General features: G+C 42.7%; 4 protein-coding genes across 9 annotated transcripts in view; 2 read left to right on the top strand and 2 right to left on the bottom strand.

Moving 5' to 3' along the window:
* LOC125760789 (alpha-1,6-mannosyl-glycoprotein 2-beta-N-acetylglucosaminyltransferase) overlaps positions 1-5,893 on the top strand; it is a 47,003-nt gene extending 41,110 nt beyond the window's left edge. For 4 of the 6 annotated variants that reach the window (XM_049421297.1, XM_049421295.1, XM_049421296.1 and 1 more), the window contains exons 11-13: positions 1,231-1,935; positions 4,317-4,531; positions 4,607-5,893. In XM_049421297.1, the coding sequence (XP_049277254.1) occupies positions 1,231-1,935; positions 4,317-4,531; positions 4,607-4,829 (1,143 nt within the window). In that variant the 3' untranslated portion in view covers positions 4,830-5,893. The remainder of the gene's footprint in view (positions 1-1,230; positions 1,936-4,316; positions 4,532-4,606) is intronic. The other 2 variants (XM_049421299.1, XM_049421300.1) reach the window with 2 other exon arrangements.
* A 334-nt stretch (positions 5,894-6,227) lies between these two features.
* LOC125760802 (4-hydroxybutyrate coenzyme A transferase) lies at positions 6,228-12,052 on the top strand. The gene is made up of 4 exons (XM_049421319.1): positions 6,228-6,601; positions 9,410-10,207; positions 10,282-10,548; positions 10,638-12,052. The coding sequence occupies exons 1-4, from the start codon at positions 6,418-6,420 to the stop codon at positions 10,823-10,825; spliced, it is 1,437 nt and encodes a 478-aa protein (XP_049277276.1). The 5' UTR covers positions 6,228-6,417; the 3' UTR covers positions 10,826-12,052.
* Positions 12,053-12,220: 168 nt separating this feature from the next.
* LOC125760830 (nucleoplasmin-like protein) lies at positions 12,221-15,272 on the bottom strand. Its single transcript, XM_049421351.1, has 2 exons — positions 15,139-15,272; positions 12,221-13,916 (listed from the first exon to the last, which is right to left on the bottom strand). Exons 1-2 carry the CDS (start codon positions 15,266-15,268, stop codon positions 13,411-13,413), a joined length of 636 nt encoding a protein of 211 aa, XP_049277308.1. The 5' UTR covers positions 15,269-15,272; the 3' UTR covers positions 12,221-13,410.
* A 344-nt stretch (positions 15,273-15,616) lies between these two features.
* LOC125760787 (dipeptidyl peptidase 3) lies at positions 15,617-18,372 on the bottom strand. The gene is made up of 4 exons (XM_049421292.1): positions 18,011-18,372; positions 17,778-17,930; positions 16,774-17,668; positions 15,617-16,684 (listed from the first exon to the last, which is right to left on the bottom strand). Exons 1-4 carry the CDS (start codon positions 18,128-18,130, stop codon positions 15,684-15,686), a joined length of 2,169 nt encoding a protein of 722 aa, XP_049277249.1. The 5' UTR covers positions 18,131-18,372; the 3' UTR covers positions 15,617-15,683.
* Between the last annotated feature and the right edge of the window lie 427 nt (positions 18,373-18,799).

Here is an 18,799-nt window from a genome sequence, read left to right as displayed (position 1 = left end):
TCAATTTTAAAACACCGAAGAGCAGACAAAAAAAAACATTCCCCTATTCACAAGTTCCAAAACTGTGCGCAATTACATTTAGAACCAAAGTCCATGTCAGCTCATGTGCGCTGGCTCCCGTACGATTGTCTAAATATCCTGAGACACTGAACTCACCCCAAATTCGGCACACTAACCGACCATCACCAAGTATCAAGTGTATTTAGTTCCTTATGCAACTACCGAACGTGAAACAAAGACACAGTGCAAGCAGAACCAAAACTTCTCCACATGCAACACAAACAGGGACAAATCCGAATGTACAGAATAGATCGTTTTAGTTAAGGTTTTGTTTTCCGTACCATTTTTGTTAGCTGTAATTGATTTACATTCTTTATCGATTTATCGACACATTGCCTACACATATCACACAAACACACGGAGTGGAAGTAATTTTGTCTAAACTGTAAAAGTGAACAAAACGATGGAATTGTTGTAGCGAGTGGGTCGATTACTTGTGATTTATAAAATGGTTTTTAAAGCATCCACTGTAACGTCATCTAAAGAAAGGTTATAATCTATTCTAATTGGTTTTTTTTTGAAAATTTGCTATCAATATTCAACTTAAAAGTGAAGCTATTGACTATATAACAATGAGTTTCACTGCAACACAGCATTTGTTTCTACAAAATCCACTTTCATGATCCTTACTTCCGCTTGCTCCAACGCCACTAGATCACAAATGAACACACCTACACACCCTGTGCTTTGCCAATCACGTCTTAGAATGTGTTAATATGAATAGTTTATTACACTCTGCCACACGTATACGACACATTAACGCCATTTTATTCCACTAATTGCTCCTTAGCGAAGTGGACGCATAAAAGAAAAGGTTCAAAAGACATTATCTGTGAGCGATCATTTGCTCACAATCTTACATCCTTTCTGTTGAATGTCTGTACAGTTTTTTATTCGATACATGCATTCTCACACTAACACTAACTATTGTATCAGTTTGCCGCATAACTCACACTCTCTCTCGTACACACTGCCGCTGCTGCTGCTACTTAAAAGTTAAAAGACCATTAAATATCTCTCTATCTACCCTTTACAATCTATTGTGTCACTAATGCGTGCTTCAAAAACATCAAACTGCCATCATTCACATCAAAACCTTCATCATGTACCATCATCTTCGTTCATACATCATTTCATCACACCAAAACGCCACACTTGCCGAATCTTCAGCGTGCCCAGCCCTATCTAAATGGCTGGTATCCGAGAAAAGTAGCAAAAGTGGGAACTGTCTGGGAAGGGCAACAGTCCGTTCCATTGCACGGTACGAATACCGATCGAGGATCGTCTGCCTCCTTTTCGAGCGCTTACAGCGTGCTCACTAAAAGTCAGTTAAAAGATGCAGAACGCCGAACTCGGGCAACGGTTGATGTCAGTGCGTTGCTCGATCGAAATCACAACTACCGATCGGATTCGACCGGAACGGTTCTTGGAACATTAGATGTATTACGGATGCCCACTAGTCGTCGCTCACCTCCCGATCTGCCTGCTTGGTACGATCGGCCACACGACGCACTGATTGGACAGACATACCACAGCAATATTTTTGCAAACAATGAACGTAACGGTTTTCTGAATCATCCTTCCAATTCACCACCACAAACATCACACGACAACGTCTGGCGACAACGGCGGCCGCTACAGCATCAACAACAGCAGAAACTGCTCCAGCAGCAACGCCAGTTGCAGCAGCAACAGCAGCTTATGCTTCAGAAACAACGCCAGCAGCAGCAGCAGCAGCAGCAACAGCAGCAGCAGCATCAAGAACAACAGTCACAACAGCAATCACTACAGACGCAGGTCACCACGGAAAAGTATGCGTCTCAGTCGCAGTGGGGTTACCAGGTGCTACCAACCCTCTACTCAATCTATCAAAAGGTAGCGCCATCCATCCACTACTTATCACGCAGCTGCTACTGCAACTACTTCTTCTACTACTACTATTACTTATACTTTGTAACGCAATATTTTGAAGTTGTTACTATTGTTGCTATCACTTATATCATGTTGAAATGGCATAATTCAACTAGTATTGACCTTTACACTTTAGTGACCATATACTAAGGTAGCGACTGTATATCAGCTTATCAAAATATCGTTTAAGTGTATGATTTGAATTAGTTGGCTTCTATCTGATCGATTTGATTGCATCGCATTGATTTTTTTTCCTTTTTGTCGTTTACTGATTTGTCTGCTCACTTTTGAACAGACAAAATAACAATGTTGTTTTATTTGCTCCAGTGATGTTTTGTTTATTGAATTGAAAGCTTTTTTATAACAATCGAACGCAAACGATGTACAAATGTAACATTCGATTTGAATTGCATTGCATTTAATGTTGATTTTTTTTCTAACTACAACTACAACTACTACAACAAACTAGCACTAAAAAAATTATGTCGAATTACAGTATAATTGAACTGCTTTATATTCTCGCTTCAGCCTAGTAAAGTAAACCTTCTTTGCTTACTGATCATTGACTGTAATCTGCGCGAAGTATTGCTATAAGTTTTTTAAAAAGGACAATAACGATAAGAAAAGTCTGAACTGTGATTTTATCTGTTCATAAGCTTGTTTACAATATTTTTTACTAGTTTCGCTTTAATTGCTACCCAATAAATACTCGTTTTCATACAACGACTTGGACGTTACAAATTGATTTAAAAAAGAATACTGATTGTATCAGAACATCCGCACCGTATGAAATGTTACAATGCTATCGAATTAATAATGCTCATGTAAATAAAGGGTTTAAAAGAACAACTATTTGTTAGCGCTTATCAGCAAGATTGCATCTCGAAGATTAATCGAAACTGAAAGTGTCGTACACCGTGTAGGCGGATTATTCAAAACCACGCTTCATTCATTATCGAATTGCTCAACCGTACAAAATATGATGCATCCTTTCAGCGTTCATCGTTTCAGCTTCGGTTTGGATGTGTTTGTGTACCTCTCTAACGTTTCCCTTCACCCTGTACTAACTTGTGTGTCCATCTGTTTGAACCTGTTATTACTTTGTGTATGTTGCATTTCATCCATTATTGCTCGCCACACTAAACGATATCGATCATAGGACCGCGTGTAGAATACTTACGTTATTGTTTAATGAGCACCACCAAAGCACCATTGCACAGCACGTACACTTACACTGGGTTTGCATGCAATTTGCTAAACTCGCAATCCTGCCTTCCTTTCCCTTCCATGAGACAATTCGCCGATTACCATAGTAGTGTATCCCACATTAGCGACCCTTCATTTCATCGTCCGATTTTTTGTTATCATGTATCGAGTGTTCAATGCACATAAACGATATCTTTGCAATTGTAAATTTAACATTATCGCTCGTAGCTTTCATTGCGAATAATTTATCCTTTATCCAACGCTTCCATTTTTGGTTTTAAGTTTATGTGTGAAAAGCTATCTTTAAAATCAAGTATGTTTGGATCTGTTTCTGTCTGGTCCTTTTTATGCTAGAATGTTCTTTGTTATTGTTTCTCTTATTTGTCGTCAACTCTGAAGGTTGCATTTTTTATTGGAAAACGTTTACCATCAGGGCAATTAAATACATAAAGTGTATTCCTAAACTTTAAACAATATAAAACCACCGGTAGAACTATTACTAAAATTGTTACAATCTTGCATCATAGTATTAAACGCGGTAGTAAAACCCCAAACTGTTTACCGGTACGTTTGCGTTACTTTACGTTACGCTTCGGCGTTATCTCATCTACTAACAGCTGTGAAGTTGGCTATAGGGCTTGTAGTTTATGCGAGTTTTCGGATAAACCTTCTCGAGACAGGCGCAGTTCACGCCGACTCAAGCACTAATATCTGAAGCCTCCACACCGGGGTACTTTTAGACATACTGACTTTATTGGTTAAAATTAACGTTCTTAAATACTAAATTTTTGCTTACTTAACAATAATGTTTACCATACGCGCACCACCTGTTGCTGGCTTATTTTATCGTTGCACGGCACTCAAATTGCCGACGATGCAAAGCCGTGGCAAGGTTCGTGGTGCGTGCGATCAACGATGCACCAGCATTTTGGGCTGCGATTGATCGTAGCACCCAAATTGTTGACGCCGCGAAAACCGCGGCACCGGCTTGGGCGTGAAACTCGATCAATCACTGCACCCAGACTGCCGATGCAGCTCTTATGTCTCACACGCGGCGTGCGCTTCTAACGGAGTGACCCTGTCGGCGACAGGGCTACTTTCAACTACTTACTCACATCGCACTCATGTTCCTTACGCAGGTTGAGGTGACGCCCTGGATAAGCAGCAAGCACAACATGGGTATGGCGTTTAACCGTACCACCTGGTACGATATAGTACGCTGTGCGCGTCACTTTTGCGAGTATGATGACTACAACTGGGACTGGTCGTTGCAGCACGTTTCGCAGCAATGCCTAAAACAGAAACTGCACGTCATGGTGGTAAAAGGACCGAGAGTTTTTCACATCGGCGAATGGTACAGTCCGCTTACATCATGTATGATCTCTGTACATAGTGCAATAATAACCGTTTGGCTTGTTTTCCCTTTTAGTGGTGTACATCATAAAAAGAGTAACTGTGAATCGAACCAGGTGATCTCAAAGGTGCAGCAAGTCCTGAAAGTAGCTCGTGGCTCCCAGCAACTGTTTCCCCGTTCGATATCACTCACACAGACCAGTGTGATTAAGAAGACGAAGCTGCGCAAGGGTAACGGTGGGTGGGGCGATCAGCGAGATCACCAGCTGTGCTTCAACATGACGCTTGTTGGGCGGTAATGTTTCGGAACACTAAAATGTACCCGCTCCTAGACACGTTTCCCTTACTTTCAATAACACGCACATTCCTTGCTGTCCATGGGGCACTACTAGGGACGATCGTAACACTACAACGACCGTATAAAGAATCGAATCGTTTGCAAGGGAGTCTAGCTCTTACGTTGTATGTAAGTAGAGTAATAAACCCGAAACCCCAGCCTCCGTAGCTGAATAGACAATGTAAGAAGCAGTCCGCGTGTTTTTGGGCTGGAAAAACGCAAGACCAAAGTTACGTTTTAGTTTAATGTTTGTTTTAGAATATTATTTAAACTAGCGAATTGTTCTATATTGTTCATTCTTTTGTTGCTCACCCAGTAAGTCACGTAAGTTGCAGAGTGGTTGAATTTTAATCGAATGTTACCAAAAATGTACCACAGGCCAAGTGAAGGTAGTATTAAGCGTAGAGTTAGGTTAGTTGTAAGTGAAAAAGACAGAACCTAAGACTTGGCAACAAGCCAGTAAAGCTCCTGAAAGCGCTAATAATCACGGGATGCTGCTTTTTGATAGGCATTTTCTTTATTTATTCAAACATTCTTTGTTTATGTTAAAACGTCTTTGTTGCCGTCGGTTAAGTTACTGTGTTGAAGTATTTTGCAAACGCATTACACTGCAAATCCATAAACAAAAATTACTGTTGGTCTTTTTAAAAGCTCGAATGTCTCAAACCAGTCAACATTACTCTAGTCTCCTTTTTTCATCTACCCTTGTGTTTGGTTAGCATTATATTCCAGACAATGTAAGAAAAATTTCCTTTTTTCATGTGAGGAAAAGTAGCAAAAGAAAATGTATGAACAAAAGCGATTGTTACGGTTGCTGTACGCCTAACGTTAGCAGATCATGTTATGTGCTAGTATTCTCAAATTTTCCCTTTATTGGCGATAGTACGTAAGTGTAATGTTAGGTGTAACGGAAACGAATACAATAAACATTAAGTGGACGGCACAGGCACTCAAATAAATAAATCAAATGTACATATAATTTGCAACACGTTTGTGAATATGCATAAACGGACCGAATACGATCAATCAGTGGAATGGAATGATAAACTAAATTCCCGAAAGAAAATTTCCTTTATTGTACAACTTACATTTATGTAAACTACACCTGATCATGCAAACTGAACATAATTTGTACAAAACACTTCCTTTTTCAAAATTACTCACCCCGTTGGACAAGAAATGCTTCGATCAAATTCAAATATTTTCGTTCAAATGCACTGCTGGGCAAAAATGGAACATTTTCGGACACAAGTTGAAAACCCCCTACTATGGTCGCATTTTTCATTCCACACGGTCACATCGCACTATGAGATTACACTCATTTGGTCAATATTCGAATCACATTGTCGGCAGCAAGTGTCAACCAAAAGTGACACCACCGATTGAATGAAAACAAATTAGTTCGCATAACTCGACGCAAAAGCGGGAGCTCAGCGTGTCGGCAGTGCAAGTTTGTGTAAAATTACGGTCAACCACACAAAAACCGGGCGGACAGTACTAAAGTGGAAGCAAATATTTCGCAAGTTTTCGAATAACTGAAGTACAAAACCATGTCTTCGTTCGCACTCCGCTTTGCACCACGGTTGTTGCTCACCGGCAATTCCGCACCTCGTTTGGTGGCCGCGGCCACGCAGCGGAATTCCTTCTTCACCTATTCCAACCAAATTTCGCAGCCGCTCGAGCGCGAACCGAAGTACACGACGGCGGAAGAAGCGGTCAAAGTCATCAAATCAGGTAAAGCACCGTATTACGGCCGGGAGATGGAAAACGAATTCCTTCATTTGGGCTGAATTGTGCGTACGTGTATATGTGTGTGTGTGCGTGTGTACGTGTTATGTGTTTCGTTATTTTGTAGTTGAAATGAAAATCAAAACCCATAATGAAAAATACCCGGATCCGATTCTTTTTGTGACCTTAATTCTAGCGAGACAGTGAGAAGAAAAAATCAGTATGAATTAACCGTGCGCCGTTACGCAATGCTATGTTTATTTCAGCTACTATGAATTCGCACGCACGCAGATTCACACTTGAATTTCCTCCCTATTCTCCCCTTCATCAATTTCACTTTCATCTCTTGCATTCTACAAAGCATAGCTCTCAGATGACTTTTTTCTTGTATGCTTTTTTGTGACGGAGTCATTGGCCATTTGGTGCAGTAAAGCATAATACACTGTTCGGGCAGTTCTGGCCTACTTAACGTTATTATCAGTGTACAAAGGCCGAATGTTTCTGTACCTTTTTTTCCTATTTAGTTACAGCTGCTTATTCCACCTTTAACCTTAGGCAGGAAAAAATCAGAGTGCTACATCAATCCCAGCAGTGTGTTGGTGTTCGTTCTTAGTTCGAAACATACCCTAGTACAACACCGCTTGATTAGCGATGTTTATGGACTTTGAACGGTAGGAGACGATGCGTCGATTGTAGAATAGATGGTTCCGTTCCCTTGTTTGCTACGATCATCTGCCTGCCTGGAATTGTTTACATTCCAGCTTTATGTACATTGTGCAATCGTTGTCACAGGATTTCCATCCCATACATAACGTGTGTGTGTGCAATATGCTTTTAAATCACCGAACTCATTACAGTTTAGTTCCAATCGGATCGGATCAAAGGTATCTTGCGACTACAAACAAATATCTAGTAAAACGGGCCTTCATTAACGTGTGCACTTGACATTAGGTGCAACAACAAAAAACATATCACCTCGAGGAGTGTTAACACGGACGTGATTTGAGCTTGAGAGGTCCTAATTGTATGATAACTCAATTGGCGCGAACTGGCAACTGAATTGGCCGTCGGAATATATGTGTGTGTGTGATATGCTTGTTTATTTAATTTGCATTACCAGCGCGGTCCGGAAGTTAAGCGACATCTGGCGTTAGCACTTGATTGGTACAGGGGTAGCAAACTCCTATAAAGATTTGTTTCTTTATCAACATCAAAGAACAACACAAAACAAATAGATACCTACACCGTTTCAAATGGGGAATTTCTTTCTAGGTCAATACGTTCCCAAAAAACATATGGGGGAATCGTTCGTTGCCCTTGACGCATCAAACCGCGACCTCGCCTGACTAGGAATAGAACCGATCATCGGTATTACTCCCACCGTCGTTCACAGTGATCCGGTTTTAAGGTTCAGTTCAAAACGCAAGCGAACGCGCTACAGAGAATGTGTGCCTCAACGGTGTGGCTAAAAAAAGAACACACCAGTAACCAGTTTCTTCCTTACTGATATCATCTACGCAATGGCGTTTTAGAACGTCGTTGCCTGGCGACGCTCGGTTGCTCTTGACTACTATACAAGGTTGCGTTTATCACATCTAAAATTCTTCTCCAATAGTGCACTATCGATGATGTACCGATGTCTTCGGTTAATAGTAATGCATATTACGCAAAGTACTATTACGGGTCGCTTTTCTACACCCGACTCAAGGTATAATCATTCGACGAAAATGTTCGTTTCATTAATTTAAACCATAAATGACATGCAATTGTACGATTCAATGTGAGCGGCAATCACATTACAAATGTGTCTCGAAAAACGGCATATAAATGTGCATGTGTCATTGCTGTACGCACACACACCCCAAGTGCACGGACGTTTCATTCCCTGTTGCTGCTCAACACATTTGCAGTAAAGTTGCTTAATTATTCAATGCTATCGTTTCTCTGCTCATTGCCGTTCATGTTGTCTATGCTTTTTGGCAGCGAGGCTTCGTTGCGATGGACATCCGGAGAATGGATCAAGTAGGCAGGAAGGTGACTTCTTTGAACGTAGTTTAAACTTGTTTAAAACAGCCACATTTCATACGATCCCGTGTACCGAAGTTCGTCACACAAAAGCAGTGTCGTTTTTAACGTGCCGGTACTTTATAGCGGCACGTTTGCCCTTGTCAGAACGTTACTCCGGTACAAGGCATGAAATGATCACCCCACGTGAGATTATTTCAAAATGACCATTACGATTGAATTATAGTCGGAAATGATAGAATCCAAATTGTCCAAATTGTAGTTCTCCTTTACACAATTGTGTAACCTCGCTTACACGTGTACGTCAGAATGCTAAGGACAAGGACAGATTTTCAGGTTCAGATTTCACGGACAAGGACAAGACAGCTTAATCTGTGGGATGGAATGTTTTTTTTATTTTTCGGGAACTGTGGAACCGTTGTGGTAATCTATCTTTTCGAGAATTCTGTATGCTCATCGGCTTTTACGGTAGAACTGTACACTTGCTTAAAGGCTGTCCAACAGCTGCAGGGTTGTTAGCATGGGATGATAAGATACGGCTTATCTACTACAAAGCAGTTATGGTCTATGATCATATGGTTGTTTCGATTAGGTACGTCAGAATATGTTATCCAATTCTCTTCAGTCTTGCCTTATTATCATTTCGTTTACAAAATACAGTTTTACATAAATTTTAAACCTTCCCGCAGAATTGATATACATACTCCACAATATGAAGTTGATCGTAACGTTTGCTTTATTGTTAAAAGTTTTTTTTAAACTAATCTGCTAACCTTTACCTACTTGCAGGTGACATTGTGTTCGCGCAGGGTGCAGCGGCTACTCCGGTTCACCTGCTCGATGCGATGACCAAGCATGGCATGGAGAACAACCTGCGAGACATCACGGTGACGCACATGCACACCGAAGGGCCTGCTTCCTACTGCAAACCCGAATGCAAGGATGTGTTCCGCTCGAAGTCACTGTTCATGGGAGGGAATGTGCGTGCGGCCGTTGCCGATGGACGTGGTGATGCTGTACCGATCTTCCTGCACGAAATTCCTCTACTGTTCCGACGCAAGCTAATCCAACCGGACGTAGCGATCGTGTCCGTGTCGCCACCGGATAACCATGGTTATTGTACGCTAGGCACCAGCGTGGACTGTGTGCGAGCGGCACTGGAAAATTCTAAAGTGATCATCGCCCAAATCAACAAGCAGATGCCGCGCACATTCGGCGACTCTATTATCCACCAGTCGCATTTTGACTACGCGGTCAATGTGGACATTCCACTGCCGGAGCATGGTGGACACGCGATGTCGGATGTAGAAACCAAGATCGGCAAACTGATCGCGGAAAATCTAGTCGAGGATGGTGCGACGTTGCAGATGGGTATCGGAAACATTCCGGATGCGGTCTTGAACGCACTGCACAATCACAAGGATCTGGGCATTCACTCGGAGATGTTTGCGGGCGGTGTGGTCGATCTGGTGCGCAAGGGCTGTGTGACGAATGATAAGAAAAATTTCCATCGGGGCCGTATTGTCGGTTCGTTCCTAATCGGCACCAAGAAGTTGTATGACTTTGTCGACAATAATCCATTTATTGGTAGGTACTAAAACTTCCTGATATAAGCCTGAAAGGACTCACGTGTTCACATTGGAATCTTTCCCTATTTACAGAAATGTTGGAAATCAACTACGTCAACAATGTGAGCATAATTGCGCGAAACCCCAAGATGACGGCCATCAACTCAGCCATCGAGGTAGACCTCACCGGACAGGTGTGTGCCGATTCAATCGGTACGCGCATGTACTCCGGCTTTGGTGGCCAGGTCGACTTTATCCGCGGTGCTGCCGAAGGTTTCGATGGCAAGGGTAAACCAATCATTGCGCTACCTTCCGTCACAAATAAGGGTCAGAGTAAAATTTCTCCAATTCTTAAGCCTGGTAAGCATTGGCGGTGGAACAGCACGGCTATGTTAACGTTTGAGGAAAAAGAAATTAATCATATTTTCTGTCACGTGTATTTTTATTAGGTGCTGGTGTGGTAACGTCTCGAGCCCATGTCCACTATGTTGTCACGGAGTATGGTATTGCCAATCTGTTCGGTCGCAGCTTGCGCCAGCGTGCCTACGCACTCATCCAGATCGCACATCCCGATCACCGCGAAGCCCTCGAAAAGGCTGCCTTCGAGCGTTTGAAAACGATGCCGACACCGAACTAAGCTGTTGCCGTCGTCGTGTTTACATGCGTTCAATCAAATAGACGACAGGCAGAACTTTCGAAAATAGGAGAAAATTCAAACACACAACAAAATACGATGGACAATTCGAAATTGGCACGTTCATCTTGGCAATGCACGATCATTCACAAGCAATGAAATTACACTCAACCTCCGTCATTTCCGATCGACCTAATTGGACGTGTTCAAGGGAATGTACAACGTGCACACATACACACACATACACACACACACAAGCACAGTTAGAGATTATCACGTTCCAAGCGTAAACAAGCAAGAGATCCTTTACACCGGAGAATGGGATCGAATTCGGCCATTCATGATCGTTATGAAATTTTTTTTTAATGTGTTTGTTTTTGTTTTGTAATATTTTTTACCCTTAAACGCTTTCACGCGATGTATTTTTTTTGGCCAACAAAGTTAAGAACTTTGTGCAATGGCAAACTCCGAAAAAGAAGAGAGATAAAACGCCCATTCGCAACGCTAAGCAAAATTACCAAATAAAGCAATTTAATTTTAGTAAATTAACGTCGAAAGCAACCTTAATTGGCAAAGGTGAAGCGGGTGTGCCGGTGGTGGACGAAGCGTTCCGTTTTGTGGTAGCAATTGTTTCACTCACCGCAATGCCTGGAATGTAACACGAAATGCAAAAAACTGCCACACACAGAAACAAGAGAGGTTCGAGCGCAAAAAAAACAAATTCTTGTATGATCGTTCCGAGGCTGGGCATAATAGAGCGCTATAGCTATAGCCGGCATAAAAATTTGCTTTTAAAATCCTTGTCGAATTGCATTGTTACGCGCTAAGGATAGGGAGCAATAGCAGCATAACTATGTAGAGCAGTACGCGCTAACAGTGTTCCAGTTTTTTGGGTAGTTTCACTTATTCCAGATGTTTACTAAATAGAGAAAGAGCGCCTAGCAGCAGTAGTGGTTAAAAACAGTAACAAACAAAATAGTACTAACATCAAACGAACTATCTCACACAATGATGCACCTCGAGTGCATTGCCTGCATTGACGAAGAGAATTGGATGTTAAGACCGCTCCTCTTTTTTACAAAACGTGCCAGCGGGAACCACAATCACACAGCAATTTATCATCTCTAGAGCAGCGTAATAGGAAACCGTGATCAAATTACAAAAAACGCGAGTTAATCGAAACCTCAAAATCAGCTTTGAAAATAAAGTTATCCTAGTAAATACAGAAAATCGTGCCTCATTGAGTGCATCATTGAAAGATATGCCGTCCTCATTTGCGATCGATCGATCGATCAGCCATAATTCAGCCTAAATGTATGCTATAACGGTCGAGCACAATCATTCGAATGCAAATGTCGTTCGACATTCCCGCCACAAGAAGTAGTAACACCAATGTGGTTTCGTTTCCATATTTATTTGTCCATTTTTTGTATGCCATTCTTTTCTTACATTGATGAATTTCACATACGCCATGTGTTTTCCTTCGTCTTTCCAACATTTTTAAGAACACGTTTCCTTCAGTTTGCGATTGTGTGAAATGTTGCATGTATGGGAACGGATCACAACACACACCATGTATGTTGTGTTTTCCCTTTAGTTGAGATTTGGCCGTTTCGTCATAAAATGGTTCTCATTTTCGTATGCTTTGTCCCCTCTTCTTACCTGCCTACCTGTCCTCCAGCCGCCGCACAACAGCTCAGTCGAGTAATGGACCGGAATATTCCCACGAGCCGAGGGGCGCTTGTGATAAAGATGATGATATCGTGTCCCCTCACACACGCACGCTCTGTTTGTTCTCCATCGTGTTCCCCCGTCTAAAAGTTGTGTACGCAGTTGCCATACCCATTACTAATTAAACGCCATTGTAGATGTTAAAAAAACACACAATGAAAATAAAAGCTTACATCCTTGTTGTTTTCCGATTCCATAATTATTTGTGGAAGTTTATCTTAGAGCCTTCTGCTTCATTTTAGTTATTAAACAATTGTTGCGGTAAGTCTCTGTTCTTCGACTTTTCCGTTGCAAATTCCCTGGATCTAAATTGCTGTATTGTATTTTGGTTAGTGGCTACCGTTTCAATCGTCTTGTAGAATAATGGATGCCTATATCTCTGTAGCGACTAATGCTCTACGTACAGCTAGTGCAATTGGTTTTCAGAAAGCAACGCTGCTTTCTCGTCATCCGGAGAGTACGCGAGTGTTTGATTTGCAAAAAAAAAGAAATAAGCGCTTTCGCGTATGTAACCGATCGAATCCAACGGGCAAACTGTGCGTGAGACACGAACGAGGATGCGCCATATACCAGCTCATGGACGGCTGGAATATATATGTAGGACAATTTCGCCTTATTCTCTTCCTTCTCGCTTGACATAGGATGTTGTTGGTGTTGCCGTTCTCCCAAGACTGACGGCATATGTGTTTGTGGTGGTTGCAGTTTTTGCATTGTTTGTCTGTTTGTTTTGTTTTCTTTGTTAATACATATATTTAAATTGTGGTGAGGAATGATGACACGTTGTGGCGGCCTTTGCTTCTGCTGCTTGCAAATTTTGCTCGTTGGCCGGAGCAAAAAACAAAACGTGCCCCCGCTGCTTATTTCCTCTTCCGGTTTTTGTCGTTGCCCGCGGGCCCACCGGCGACAGCACCCGGTTTGCCCTTGGAATTGTTGGTCAATTTTGGCTTCTTCTTCTGTGACGCGCCATCCTCGTCCTCATCCTCATCGGCTTCCTCCTCCTCGAGTACTTCCTCCTCCATCTCTTCCATATCCTCGAATTCCTCCACCAGCGAACCAAGGAGATGCAGTCCATGGATGTGCACCGGGCCCTTGCCTTCCACTAGTGTGAACGTAACAGGCGCGTCCGAGAACTCAAGATCCATTCGGCACTGACGTAGTTCGCCGACCTTCAACACCGCGATCGGAATACGCAGCGTGTCCCTTATGGTCATTGTCTCGACCTGCACCACGTTAAACTCATCCCCGGCCGCCTCATGCCCCAGGAGACACTGTTTAATGACGAGCTTGTTCGTTCTCGGATATCCTTCCGGCTTGTTGTCGGGATCCCATGTCACTGTTTTGCTTCCCTCCTTCAGGGTTGCTCCTATGGAAGGAAAATAAGAAAACAATCGGAATTAGCCATTAGTTAGTCGGGTTTATACATTTAACATGTACAATTCTCACTTGCATGTACGCACAAAACTGTCTATCTACACCGAAACTAAGCAACACATACACGCAATAATTTCAGACAGTCGGTAACCGGCTTCGCACACTCCCCAAAAGAAACATTTTCTGCTCTTGAAAAAGTATTCGTAACACAGTAGACGACGACGACGCCGCCATTTCAATGAACTAGTTTTAACCCTTCATACAACGCATCACACCCGGCTTCAGCGTAATGAGCGAAGGGGGAAAAGTGGAACAGGATGAAGTAAACAAAAACGAAAACCACTCTCACCAATACGCACAACACATGGCGAATCTGGGCAGCAACGCGCGCACAAGCATGTATATGTGTGTACCCGAATACCTGCCACAAAAAGGCGCTAACGAAAGAACACTTTCGATAGCAATTGAAAAGATTGAACAAAGCAAGCTGGTGGTGGTAGTGGTGGTGTGGTGACGATTGGTCATTTAGCCTTTGCAAGACGAGCTGGTAAATAACCAACACATGCTTCTACCTACAGTACCCAGAATGGATACCAACCAGAAAACGCCGGGAAAATAGTAGCCTCGCTTCATGGGAAATTATAACCTCACATTGAGACGCCGCCGTACTTTTCGCTCTTTCGCACACTGTGCATAAAAAATAATGCGAAAAAAGCATTCACTCACAGCACTCTAGATGCCGCCGGTTGGATAAAATAATACTATTGCACTGGCACAAACAATGTAGCACCGCGGATTTAAAGGGAAGCTGCTAAAGGGAAGAAGTGACACCCCTGTGTTCCTGCTACTAGCGCTACCGGCAAATCATGCACGGTCATGGAAAGAAGGCATCTAGAACGCTATCGAGACGCCATTGCCCATGGCAGTGATACCACGGCAAAAAACTACCAAAAACGACCTACAATCGAACTAATTCGAACAACGCAAAAACTCAAGCAATGGTGACGATCCGGAAAACACAGAATGTGTGCGCGGGACGGCGAAAAATTGACGACAGCCACCATTTCCTTTCGCGGTGAAGCAAACGCGTGCGGTAAATATGCGCGGTGCGGCGGTTGGCGGCACATTCACACTTTTCGTACCAAAATCGCTCGAAATAACATTGCAACGGCACGAAACACTAACGTAATCGGTTCCAAAAGTCTTCTACTCACCGTAAAAGTATTCGTCGGTCATATTTGTGTGCGAGTTGTTAACTTTTTCCGGATTTTCTTCAGGAAAGCAAATGGATGCGCGACTCTCACCACGTTTGGAACTTGCAAGAGAATGAAAAAAAAAATACATCCGTTTTGCCCAAGTGGAATAAAATGTTGGTGGGTCTACTTGTCAAACTTCGGCTGTGGTGTGCGAATCATCGGCGCACTTCGGGCGGCAAGAATAGGCAACTGTCATTATGCCAGTTTCAAATTTTAGAACATTTCATGTATAATTGCTGTTGACCGTTTTCCATCTTTTACAGGATATAGAACTGGGTTAATTAATCGTTTTGGAGTAATCACACTGTTCTTGCTAAGATCTTACACAGATGGAGAATATATGTTTATTAAATGTACAAAACTAAATAAATATAACTTTTTTTATTTACTTAAAAACGGCCAGGCTAATTTAGCAACAAACTAACGCATACAGAAATTCTTTTGAAAATTTTGATTTATTCAGCTTGATTGTTGGGGAAACAACTTCCATTCAAATGGACCGATTAATACAATCCCTCGTAATAATGTTTATCGGATGCATGGATGCGTTCTAGCACTTCATCAATCTTCGCATCCGGGAAGCGGTCAACCCACGATTGAATATAACCAGCAAAGTTGGCTTCGTACGTCTTCAGCGACACCTTGCCCGTATCTGCATCGACATCGGTGTTCGATTGAAGGAAGATCATTCTTGGCTTTTTGTGCAGCAGCACAATATCGCGCCATTTGGCCCACGGATGTTCTCCGCCTTCTGATACTTCCGAATAATGGTTATACATTTCGGTTGCTGCTGTTACATTGCCGGTAGATTTGTAGAATTGTAGCTTCAGCAGAAACTTTCTAATCGCTTCCTTTCCTACCGTTTCTATCTTGCTGCGATCAAATTTAAGCAACAGATTTTTGCCCTCCTCAGTCTCCTGCACATTAACCAGACCTTCGCCTGCCTCCAGTAGAACTTTCATGATCACAAATCGAGCCTGATAATGTGCTTGCAGCCATGTTTTCTGTGCCGGATTGTACAGCTCCATCGCCACCCCGACTCCACCCCAGACAAGCAGCAACCAGTTTACGTAGATGATGTTCTCGACTTCCTGCTCGTCGGTGTGCCCAAATATCTTCAGCACGTCGCGGTTCAAGCTAAGATACAGTCCAACCGCCTCGGCGCGGCACTCTTCGTACGAAGAACCAAGCGATTTAAATTTCGAATCATAATTTTCGCCGGGTTCGTACCAACAGCTGACTGGTTCCCCGGTGAGCGGATTCTTCAGCTTTGCCGTATCAAAGTTATACTCGCCTGCTTCATCGATACGCAACAGCTTTCCGCTACCATGGCCCAGCAATTCGTGTAGACCCACCTGCACCTCAAAGGCAGCCGCTTTGTACTTTTTCATCAGCGACTGATCCTCTTCCGACAGGAAAGGAATTGAGTCAGTCTTGTTCGTGTTGGCAAGCACGTTTCCTAGGGACACGTTCTTGAAACCTTCGTCTTGACGGATTTCATCATCTGAAAGCAGAACCAAAATTCCATTCCATTATCAAACGTTACTCCTTTGGTAAGCTTATCGCTTTTTGCCGAGCGTTCAGCATACTTACAGTTGGGAATGTTAATACCGCACGGTACACCGGAGCCGGCAAAAGTCAGTATGTCTAGTGAGGTGAAGTCCGGTTTTAGGTAGGAATCTTTTTCGTATTCCTTCCCCCAAGGCAACAGCTGGATAAAGTTTTCAGCATTTGACACCAATGTGCCAAATTTGGCAGACATCTCCTTGTTTACCATGGCAACGAAGCCCTCAAATTCTCCCCGCTGACCTACTGGATCCCTGTACGTTTCAATGAATCCAATGTACGTTTCGATTACCGGACCTTTATCTTTGATCCAGTACCTCGAACCAGTCTTGTGCGCGTCCAAACTACCTTCACGGAAGCTTTCAACGTACGCCTCGATCATATGCTGCTGGTTTTCATTGGCACAGTGCTTCATGGCTTCCTCTAGCGAGTCGGCCACCATCTGCATTAGCTCCTTGTAATCGCCCCGCGTTATCTTGAAAATGCATCCCTTGTACTCTTCGGGTTCGCGTGTTAGCCCCTTTTTGTCACCTTCTTCGCTGGACGCAAGCTTTATATCGTACACAGTTTTGCCGTTCTCGGACGTTTTGAAAGTACGGCAAATGTACGCCTCGAACTTGTGCTGCTTCATCCATTCGCTTATCAGCTCCGTGTCATCGTGCGTCACGTTGCTTGAGAAGTAGGTTGTTACACCTGCATCGCACAGACCAAGTGTCTTCATGCGATCCGTCAACAGAAAGATTGGTACCTTGGTGGATTCCCATAGTGAATCGATAACGCTGGCATTCGCTTTGTGAGCGGCAGAGCACTTGACGATTGCTTCGAATTTATCCACGTCCAAGTTTGGAACGATCTTGCTATCGCCCATACCCTTGTAGTTGCCAGCGTTAGCCAGAAATCCGCAGGTATATACAAGAAATGCCTAGCAAACATATAAACATTAATATTTACAACAGTGCGATAAGATAGATGCTGTGTAATGGTTGTCACGCAGCAATACGTAAATACATGACTGTAAGGCAATTACGTACGGTAAATTCATCTTCTGATACTCCAGCTGCAGTTGCAGATTTCTTCAAATCTTCTACAGGCTCGGCTAGAAATACTCGATGCAGCAAAGAGAAAATGAGTGGTGATTCTGGGCTTGACTGCACCAGAGCGATTAATCCACCGGTCCAAGACGCCTGTAAACAAAAAAGGACAGAACACGATAAGAGTACATGAAAAGAACTTCGGAACTTCGGGAAAAAAAGAAGCCACATACCTTGCTAAAGAAATGGGCATATTGCTTTTCCTTCTCGGTTAAATTATTAAAAGCCGTGGCACATTCCAGTTCGACGATCGGTTGCGTGTTGGGCAGAACAAACTGAGCTTTATCAGACATGATGTTTTCCTACAGAACGATCTATTTCCACTCGGTTGATCTAACGTATATCTTGCAATGGTTGTTCACTACGGATGAGCACGCAAAACTAAATTGAATCGAAACGAAAAAATTGACCCGCAATTCAGCAATCTATGCCACACTACGATATTTCTCAGAAACAGTCACAAAAATGATGAGTTTTATTTTTCTATTTTGACAGTTTCAGGTCCGTCCCAGGCGGCAAAATCAGCCCAAAGAACAAATTGCATCATTTCAAAATTAAAATCCCATTCAAAAATTTAAATGGTCGTAAACTAAATCTTTTAGACTAAATCACAGTCGTTAGCCTCAGAGATTTATACAGGACCTATATGTATAAAATTTTCACATAGATGCGTGAGCTATAAATTATCGTTATCAATTATTGCAAATCCATTTCTCAGCTATCATCTCAAACTGTCAATTTGTGACGGCGCGATCTTCAGGATAGCAGTAATGCTACCGCCCGTTAGAGGGCGCCAATTCAACGGACGTCGTCAGTCAGTCAGTTTTGTTTGCACTTGAGTTTCACAATTGAAACCTCCTGTTAAAAGTTAAGGCGATTGGAAGTTTTTTATCAATCATTTTTTGAAAGTTTGATTTTTTAGCAGCACGGGCAAACGGACATCCGAAAAAGGTCCCCAGATA

This window comes from Anopheles funestus, chromosome 2RL, assembly GCF_943734845.2.
Source record: "Anopheles funestus chromosome 2RL, idAnoFuneDA-416_04, whole genome shotgun sequence".
Classification (NCBI taxonomy): Eukaryota; Metazoa; Arthropoda; class Insecta; order Diptera; family Culicidae; genus Anopheles; species Anopheles funestus.
Note: the sequence above shows the minus strand (reverse complement) of the source record. Positions and strands in the feature narration are given on the sequence as shown.